Here is a 10,093-nt window from a genome sequence, read left to right on the forward strand (position 1 = left end):
AGAAGTAAAAATAATATAAGAGAGAGAGGGAGGTTATCGAGCCGCATTAAATAAATTAATTCAGCTGGACACAGGGGAGACAAGTGTTACTTCTTTATTCTCCCTTTAACTGAGACAGTCATGAATAACTCTTTGACTTTATCTGACTCTTGGAAACTAAAGTTGCATTTTAAACTTGTGTTGTATGTAAAATAAACTTCACATTATAAACATAACACTCATATTCATAACATATTTGATGTTTCACATCTCTCTCTCTTTTTCTCAACAGGAACAACTGAGCAACATCAAACTGTTCAAACTGTCACAGCTGGACGTGGACATGATGTTACTCTGCCTTGTAAAAATGTGATACAAGGTCAGCATAACTGTATCAGTACTACCTGGATCTTCAGTGATTCACGCAGTTCAGTAGAACTCTTTGAGTTTGGGGAGATTAAAGAAGTCAAACCTGAATCAGACAGACTGAGTCTTTCTGCAAACTGTTCTCTGGTTATAAAGAAGGTCACAGATCAGGATGTTGGTCGTTACACCTGCAGACAGTTCAAAACAGCAACAGGACCAGTAGAAGGTCCAGACTTTGTGATTGATCTGTCTGTTATTAACAGTGAGTATTTACATCTTAATGTTTTCAGCTCAAACTGTCCTGTTAGAACAACAAACTGAAACACCACAATAATTATGATCACGGTGATGAAGTTCATTTTTCTATTGTTGCTTTTCTCTTACAATATCTCCATCTTCACTCATCTGAACCATCTGAACAGCTCTGTGTTGACATATGAACACTGTAGACTCCCAGTTGACTCCCCACACACCTGAACCATAATAGACTACAAACTAGTCTAGATTATTCTCTCCAGTTTGACTTCCTGTTCTTTCATCTTCAGTATTAAACCTTAAACTAGTTTGAGCAGATCTGTTAGTACTGATCGCTTTGCTCTCTTTTTGCTGAATTTAAAAAGATAGAAGCAGATGTTACGTGAGCTCTGCTGTTCATTTTCAACCCATTGTCACTGTTTTGGTGTGTGCTGGGAGGCGGAATTTCAAGGCTGAGTCCTGGTTGTAATTTTCATGTAATCTGCATCCTGCAGAATGCTTGAACAGCTAATAAGTATATCATAAGGGGCGATCGTGGCTCAAGAGTTGGGAGGTCGCCTAATCGGAAGGTTGCCGGTTTTCGAGCCCCGGCTCGGACAGTCTCGGTCGTTGTGTCCTTGGGCAAGACACTTCACCCGTTGCCTACTGGTGGTGGTCAGAGGGCCCGGTGGTCAGAGGGTCAGAGGGCCCGGTGGCGCCAGTGTCCGGCAGCCTCGCCTCTGTCAGTGCGCCCCAGGGTGGCTGTGGCTACAATGTAGCTTGCCATCACCAGTGTGTGAATGTGTGTGTGAATGGGTGGATGACAGGTTGTGTAAAGTGCTTTGGGGTCCTTAGGGACTAAGTAAAGCGCTATACAAATACAGGCCATTTACCATAAGTGTTGCTAGCTTAAGCACATTAATATATCTAAAAATTCATCTTTTCTTTGATGTCTTCAAAAAAAACTTTGAGTGAACTACTTCGCCTCAGTTAATACATCATGTAACTCCGTAGTTACTGAAGAAATCTTTAAAACATATAACTGACTGTATATTTATCAGTCAGTTATATCGTTATGCTGCAGGAATGGCCTGGAAATGAAGAAGACTTCATTGTTATTGTAATCTAGTGACATTTACCTTTATATTAAGTGACACACTGCACGGTATATTGTTATTAAACTTTTTTTTGTTTAAATCTGGTCCATTACATTTTTAACAATACAAAAAAGGAGTGGAGTATATCACTGTATCTATGATGATATCAAACTTCCTGTTAGTGATATTCAAAAAACATCTTTGACAGCAAAAACACTCAATTTCAGCCTTCAGACACTTTAAAAACATAAAAAGAAAAGAATACGAGTAACGATAACATGTCTGACTGTGCACGCTTAGTTTTAAAGATTAGTGTGAACCAAAATGCTCAAGTTGTAGATGCTGTTCAAGGGCTCTGATGCTAACAGGCTAACTTTCTTATTGTGCCGAGCTGACTGGCTTTCCAGCTTCTTGGTAAGTACAGTTTGAACTTTTTCAGTGAATGCTAAACACTTCCTCTTCACTTATCAGAAAAAAACGACTTCAGAGGTGTAAAGAGGAACAATCAGGTCTCAGACCACTAACACATCTCATCTAGCTGCTAACAGTGGTCACTGCTGCAGTGTCATCATTGCGAACATCACAACTCAAATTCTGATGTGTAATAAGTTTAAATCTTGACCTCTTTTCGTGTGTGCAGACAAACATCACCATGGACACTGTTTTCTAATAATGAACCAAATGTACAGAAGAGCTGCATTAAAGTCAACACTTACCTCATCTAACAGTCTTCACACATTTAACTTCTCTTTTCTGTTGTTGATCAAACATTTTACACTGTTCTGCAGTCCTTTAAAATAGACAGGAAAGTCTGCAAAATAAATTAATTACAGAAGATATTAAATGTAAATGTTTTAAAAAGTTTTTAGTCATTTAATATCTACATTAAGAGAGAGAGGGAGATATGGCTGCTTAAACACTATGAACCTATGAGGAAGTGAGCAGGAAGTTGATGCTGTGTTCATCTCGGAGACTCATTTGTGGACGTGAGAGCAAGAACAGAGACTGAGACAGTCATGATTAACTTTTTGACTTTAGCTGACTTTATCTCTACTAACAGTCTTCACACCTTTAACTTGCTCTCTCCTATTTTTGATCAAGATATCTTCAACTTCTGTCCTTCAGTCCTTCAAAAGGTTGACAAGTTTTCATGTAAATCACATGAAATCTAAAAGTAAGAATGTTTAAAAGTCATTTAATATCTACAATAAGAGAGAGAGGGAGGTTATCGAGCAGAATTAAATAAATTAATTCCTCTGGACACAGGGGAGACAAACAGACTGATGTCACTATGAGGAAGTGAGCAGGAAGTTGACGCTGTGTTCATCTCTGAGAGCAAGAACAGAGACTGAGAGAGACAGAGAAGCACGATGGCTGCATTCACATGGATTCAAATGTCTTCATTACTGATTCTGATGCTTCAGTTTAAAGGTAAGTGTACATAGAAACACATTCAATTAATAAAATGCATTATTATCACAAGTGTTATTTATTCTTCCTTTAACTGAGACAGTCATGATTAACTTTTTGACTTTAGCTGACTCTTGGAAATGAAAGTTGAATTTTAAACTTGTGTTGTATTTAAAATAAACTTCACGTTATAAACATAACACTCATATTCATAACATATTTGATGTTTCACATTTCTCTCTCTTTTTCTCAACAGGAACACCTGGACAAAATCAAACTGTCACAGCTGGACGTGGACATGATGTTACTCTGCCTTGTAAAAATGTGATACAAGGTCAGCATAACTGTAGCAGTACTACCTGGCTCTTCAGTGATTCAAGTAAAACGGCAGCAGTAGAACTCTTTAACCTTGGGCATATTAAAGAAACCAAACCTGAATCAGACAGACTGAGTCTTTCTGCAGACTGTTCTCTGGTTATAAAGAAGGTCACAGATCAGGATGTTGGTCGTTACACCTGCAGACAGTTCAAAACAGCAACAGGACAACAAGAAGGTCCAGACTTTATGATTGATCTGTCTGTTATTAACAGTGAGTATTTACATCTTAATGTTTTCAGCTCAAACTGTCCTGTTAGAACAACAAACTGAAACACCACAATAATTATGATCACAGTGATGAAGTTCATTTTTCTATTGTTGCTTTTCTCTTACAATATCTCCATCTTCACCAGTGTGTGTACATGAGAACAATGATAAAGCATCTTGAACAGCTCTGTGTTGACATATGAACACTGTAGACTCACAGTTGAGTGTCTGTATGAAGATAAAGAGAACATATCCTCAGACATGAGGCATCATCAAAAATGAGACTTTTTAGACTGTTAAACATCTCACCACTGTTTCCTCTCTGTTGGTGTTCACTTACTTTCAAGTCTTTTCTTACTGTCAGTGTCTTTAATGATGTTATTGTTTTTCTTTAGGTGAAAATGTGAAAACGACAAAATCAACAACAGTGAAGTTCACCACAAAAACATCACCGACAACAAAATCCACAAAATCAACACTGTTAGAAGAGACATCAAATGATCCACCAGCAGGTAGTGACTGAATTTCTCTCTGAATGTCAGACTGACAGTTGAATCTTTGTGGGAAAATTCAGTATCACCTTTAACACTTATTAATAATGTTTTCAGTTCAGTCATGGTTTATCATCGTTCCTGTGGGTTTAGCAGCACTGTTAGCTGTGGTCATCATCATATGGAAGAAAAGTAAAGGTGAGAGGACTCACAGACTAAAGCTGATCATAAATGGAAATAAGGAAATTTAAATATTAATTAAAATAATTATATGGTTGAATGCAGTTTTGTTTTACATTTCTGTAGCTTGTGATTAGTAAAAACAGAAAAAAAACTGAGATTTTTAATGGGGAAGTTAATGAATTATTTTCTCTTCTTCAGGAAACAAAACACAACAGAGCGACAACACTGTGAGTTCAAATCTTCAAATACTCAGATGCCGTTTATTCTCCATACCAGAATCATTTTACACCTTTAGTGTTGACTTCAGTTCATAAAGTGAAAAGGATAAAGGGAAAAACCAATGGCAATAACTTCAGCTGACAAATAACTTAAATCACTTCCTCCAGTAGTCATTTAAGTTTTCTTCAGGTTAAATTTATATTACTGAGCAGTCATTATGTTGTCTTCACTGTGCAGGCTGAAGCCGATGATGAAGTTTCCTACGCCACCATCAGCTTCACAAAGAAAACCAAGAATAAAGACCGGGTAAGATTTTGATATTTATAGAAATTATGTCAGTAGTAAGTTCAGACTTTTCAAAGGTCTTGTCTTTAAGAAAATTTTGTGATGTTTTCTTACAGCCCTGTGTCGATGATGATGGTGACACTATAACCTACAGCACTGTGAAAGCATGCTCTCCACCTGCTGGAGTTTCCACTGATTCCAGCGACGTCTATTCCACCATCAACAAATAACCACCATGCAGCAAGCACTTTTTTGAAAGTTTAACTCAAGTCAGTACAGAGAAGGTAGTTTATTTAGCTGCTGAATTAAGTCATGTGAGATATTTTTAAATAAATAACTTACCTGTTGTTTTCTTAAGCACATTAGTAGATATAAATGTTCCCATCCCTGAATTTTTAAAATTTTATATACCTTAAACATATTCTCATGATTATCTATGACAGTATTACATTACACACCGAGCACGATAGGTTGTTGTGAAAAAGTCATCTTAAAAAAAGCAATGTGAAAAAAATGAAGTGATGATGAGCTAGTTTGCATGTTTCAACAAAAGGAAGAAATGGAGAGTCTGAGTTCATCCAGTTCTCACACGCAGGCAGCAGCAGGGAGAATTTCGTGGTTTGATCCACGACTCGAAGCTGCATCATGTTCACACATTCCAGGATGTCAGTGAGGCAGTTTGAGTGCTTGTTAGCAGAGCTGGGGCTTCATCTGAGAAGGCATAGAAATCATTTTTGAGTAGCCTGAGTCAGAGCAGCCTGTAACTGTGTGTCTGAGGTAAAACAGAAATTTTACTATTTCCATTACTCTGCATAATCAGTATATTTGCATTTTGAGCTTTGACCGCACTTGTTTTCAAATGCAGTCGTCTGATTGGTCACATCCGTTTATCCGGTCCCAAAAATCAGGAAAAAAAAATCGGGCTTGGTTCTAAAAATTGAATGCTGCGAAATGAAATGATTATAAAAGCTGTAGTTTCTGATTTTTAATTTTACAGTTAAATGCAACACACACAGATCAAAATGACTCGTTGTTTTAACCTTCCTGTCGTGTTCGGGTCAAATCTGACCATTTACAGATTTAAAAACTCATAAATTGCGTTTTACATCCGATTGCCTCAAGTCCTTATGACATCCTCCACACTTTGCACTTGAACATATAAAAGTGATGAGCACCTCTTGAATTTTGAGTGTTTTAATCAACTTTGTTACATCTGTGGTGTAGCAAATGAATGCGAATCCACCCCCACCCGTCCCTTTGGCCTCTGACCTCCTGAATGGGCCACTGAATGACAAAATGAAAGACCCACTTTTACGACTTACTGAACAACCCACTGACCTACCCACTGAACTGAATTTGGTGGTGAACAATGTTTCTTATGTTAATTTAAGAGCTATTAAAACTGTCCGGTCAATTTTGGCTGGGAACATTAAAGTAAGGGGGTTGGGTGAACACAACCGGAGGGTTAATTTTGTCATTTATATATTTAATTTTTATCTCTCCTCCTTTGTACTTGAGCTTTGAGCTCAGTTCAAAAGATAATTACAGACTGATGTTATGCTCCATATTACAACTTCAGTATTTTCTGCAACTGCTTCTCTTTCTGTTGCCTGTATTATAATAAGAATGAACTAAAAATAAACAGAAAAATCTAAGTAGGGCGAGAGGCAGGGTACACCATGGACAGCTCACCAGTCTATCACAGGGTGTTCCTACTATATGATTTCAAATTGTATTAAAAATGAACAAATAAAACAAAATGATCTGCAATGGTGTAAAGAGTTTTGATCTCTTTCACATGTGGACAAGCATCACCACGAACACTGTTTTCAAAAATAAACCGTCAAGAATAGCTGCAACTACACTCAACAAAAATATAAACGCAACACCTTTGTTACTGCTCCCATTCTCCCATTCCCCATGGGATGGACGTAGAGACCTAAAATTCATTCCAGATACACAATATAACCATCCCTCCCAAACAGTGGTCACAAATCAGTCCAAATGTGTGGTAGTGGGCACATCTGCTATATTGAGATAATCCATCCCACCTCACAGGTGTGCCACATCAGGATGCTGATCTGACATCATGAGTAGTGCACAGGTGTACCTCAGACTGCCCACAACAAAAGGCCACCCTGGAATGTGCAGTTTTGTCTCACAGCAAAATGCCACAGATGCCACAGCAATGAGGGAGCGTGCAATTGGCATGCTGACAGCAGGAATGTCAACCAGATCTGTCGCCCGTGCATTGAATGTTCATTTCTCAACCATAAGCCGTCTCCACAGGCGTTTCAGAGAATATGGCAGCACATCCAACCGGCCTCACAACCGCAGACCTCGTGTAACCACACCAGCCCAGGACCTCCACATCCAGCAGGTTCACCTCGAAGATCGTCTGAGACCAGCCACCCAGACAGCTGCTGGAACAATTGGTTTGCACAACCAAACAATTTCTGCACAAACTGTCAGAAACCGTCTCAGGGACGCTCAACTGCATGCCCGTCGTCCTCATCGGGGTCTTGACCTGACTCCAGCTCGTCGCCGTAACAGACTTGTGTGGGCAAATGCTCACATTCGATGGCGTCTGGCACGTTGGAGAGGTGTGCGCTTCACGGATGAATCATGGTTCACATTGTTCAGGGCAGATGGCAGCTGAGAATGTCCCAGTTCTTGCATGGCCAGCATACTCACCGGACATGTCACCCATTGAGCATGTTCGGGATGTGCTTGACCGGCGTATACGACAGCGTGTACCAGTTCCCACGAATATCCAACAACCTCGCACAGCCATTGAAGTGGAGTGGACCAACATTCCACAGGCCACAATTGACAATCTGATAGACTCCATGCGACGATGTGTTGCACTGCATGAGGCAAATGGTGGTCACACCAGATACTGACCGGTTCTGGGTCCCCAGACCCCCAATAGCGCAAAAAACTGCACATTCCAGGGTGGCCTTTTGTTGTGGGCAGTCTGAGGTACACCTGTGCACTACTCATGATGTCAGATCAGCATCCTGATGTGGCACACCTGTGAGGTGGGATGGATTATCTCAATATAGCAGATGTGCCCACTACCACACATTTGGACTGATTTGTGACCACTGTTTGGGAGGGATGGTTATATTGTGTATCTGGACTGAATTTTAGGTCTCTACGTCCATCCCATGGGGAATGGAAGCAGTAACAAAGGTATTGCGTTTATATTTTTGTTGAGTGTAATTGTCTTCACACATTTAACTTCCTCTATTCTATTATTGATCAATGTCAACTGTTGCACAGTCCTTTAAAAGAACAACAAGGCAATCTGCAAAATATATTAAATATCAACTTAAAGCATGTTGGTGTGTCTTTATCACTCATTTAATATCTATGTTAAGAGTGAGAAGGAGTTAATGATGCTTAAAAGCAATGAACTGAATTCATTCACCACGAGGAGAGAAAAGAAGTTATGTGTTGCTATGAGGAAGTGAGCAGAAAGTTGATGCTGTATTCATCTCTGAGACTGTCTCATTTGTCAAAGTGAGATCACACTGAAAGCACGATGGCTGCATTTACATGGATACAAATGTCTTCATTACTGATACTGATGCTTCAGTTTAAAGGTAAGTGTACATAGAAAAAACATTCAATTAATAAACTGCATTATTATCATAATTATTACATCTTTATTTTTCATTTGCAGCTGATGTTTTTTTCCTGTGAGATGAGTCTGATTTTGCAATGACTGAGTTTAAACCCTGCAGACACTGAGTCTGGTCCAGGAACCAGTCAGGAGATGGTAAGATGACACCCTACTACCAGTTCAAAGTGTTATGTTTAGGTCAACAGAGAAGAGGAAGAACCGTGATGTGATGAGGATGAGCTGAAAATGAATTTACTTAAATAAATGTGAAACTCACCTGTTATAAATCCACATATTACTGAGCAGTCATTATGCTGTCTTCACTGTGAAGGCTGAAGATGATGATGGTGTTTCCTACGTCTCCATTAGCTTCACAAAGAAAACCAAGAACAAAGACCAGGTAAGATTTTAATATTTACAGACATGATGTTAGCAGGAAGTTTGTGGTTTTTAAAGCTCCTGCCAGGTATATGTATTTAATAACACATACTGTTTATTTATAGTCATGTGGTGGTGATGATGACGATGAAGTGTGACTTACATCACTGTGAAAGCTTCCTCCTTTCCCACTGGAGTTTCCGCTCATCCCAGCGACCTCTATTCCACCATGGACAAACCAAAGAAACAGTATGTTGCTAATGAAAGGTTGTGTGCTGTTTTTCCTTGATGCTGATGAATGTTTGTTTGATTGAGTAACTTCCTTTTTCTTCCCTTTGAAAAATATATTTGGAATAAAGGTATACACATCACTTATCATGTTTTTAAAAAGAAAATTACTGTTGTTTAGCTTAAGCACATTATTAGAGCTAAATATTCATCTTTAATTTGATCCCTTCACAGAGCGCTTTGATTACTAATCTTTCTATTATAGATATACCTGTATGTGCACTGTAAATATGATCTGTGTTACTGAATAACATAGTTTACAGTAGCTTATTATGTGCCTTGTTTGCTGCCTTTATTCATTATTGTAAACATAATGTTGAGTATTTTGGACTTTAGTTCTTGTTATAGTTTAGTCTCAGTTTTACTGTTGAATTTGTTCCCTTAGAGTTTCCTGTCATAAATTCTTGTGCCAATTTTCTTATGTGAAGTTCATTCGTGTGTCTTTTTCCACATTTAGTTATGGTTCTCACTTCCTGTTTTATTGTCTTTGTGTTTAGTTTTACTAATTAAATTGTCTTTGATTATTTTCACTTACATTTCATCAACCACCTGTGTTCACTTCCTGTAATTATGATACCCTCGTTTATAAGTAGTGTTGTCTTTCTTTCAGTCTTTGCCTTAATGTTTCTTTTCCTGCCTGTGATTTCCCAGTTGGTTTTGAAATCTGTTTATTCGATCAGTGAACTTTGTATTTTGGACATTTCATCAGTAGAAATAAATTCTTTTTAATCAGTCAGTCAGTCTTTTGTGTGCATTTTGGTCTGGAAATATAAACATAATTATTTTTTTCTTCAGGTAAATGCAACTATCCAGTAACTTCTAAAAGTATTAAAGAGGGTGTAAATTTGAAACCATAAACAAAATGTTTTGAGTAAACCTGAAACAACCACAGTCGGGCAGAAACTTCACAGAGAGAAACTTTAGTGCAGTAAGTGTCATCTACAGATTTC

General features: G+C 38.4%; 1 protein-coding gene and 1 long non-coding RNA gene across 2 annotated transcripts; both read left to right on the plus strand.

Moving 5' to 3' along the window:
* Positions 1 to 3,046: 3,046 nt before the first annotated feature.
* Positions 3,047 to 6,705, plus strand: LOC113037564 (uncharacterized). Its single transcript, XM_026194802.2, has 7 exons — positions 3,047 to 3,107; positions 3,343 to 3,675; positions 4,067 to 4,183; positions 4,280 to 4,360; positions 4,544 to 4,572; positions 4,802 to 4,870; positions 4,966 to 6,705. The coding sequence occupies exons 1-7, from the start codon at positions 3,047 to 3,049 to the stop codon at positions 5,077 to 5,079; spliced, it is 804 nt and encodes a 267-aa protein (XP_026050587.2). The 3' UTR covers positions 5,080 to 6,705.
* A 2,039-nt stretch (positions 6,706 to 8,744) lies between these two features.
* Positions 8,745 to 9,879, plus strand: LOC145420707 (uncharacterized). The gene is made up of 2 exons (XR_013902027.1): positions 8,745 to 8,877; positions 8,981 to 9,879. It is a non-coding gene; the product is annotated as an uncharacterized LOC145420707 (long non-coding RNA).
* Positions 9,880 to 10,093: the final 214 nt, after the last annotated feature.

This window comes from Astatotilapia calliptera, chromosome 15 (assembly GCF_964374335.1).
Source record: "Astatotilapia calliptera chromosome 15, fAstCal68.1, whole genome shotgun sequence".
NCBI lineage: Eukaryota > Metazoa > Chordata > Actinopteri > Cichliformes > Cichlidae > Astatotilapia > Astatotilapia calliptera.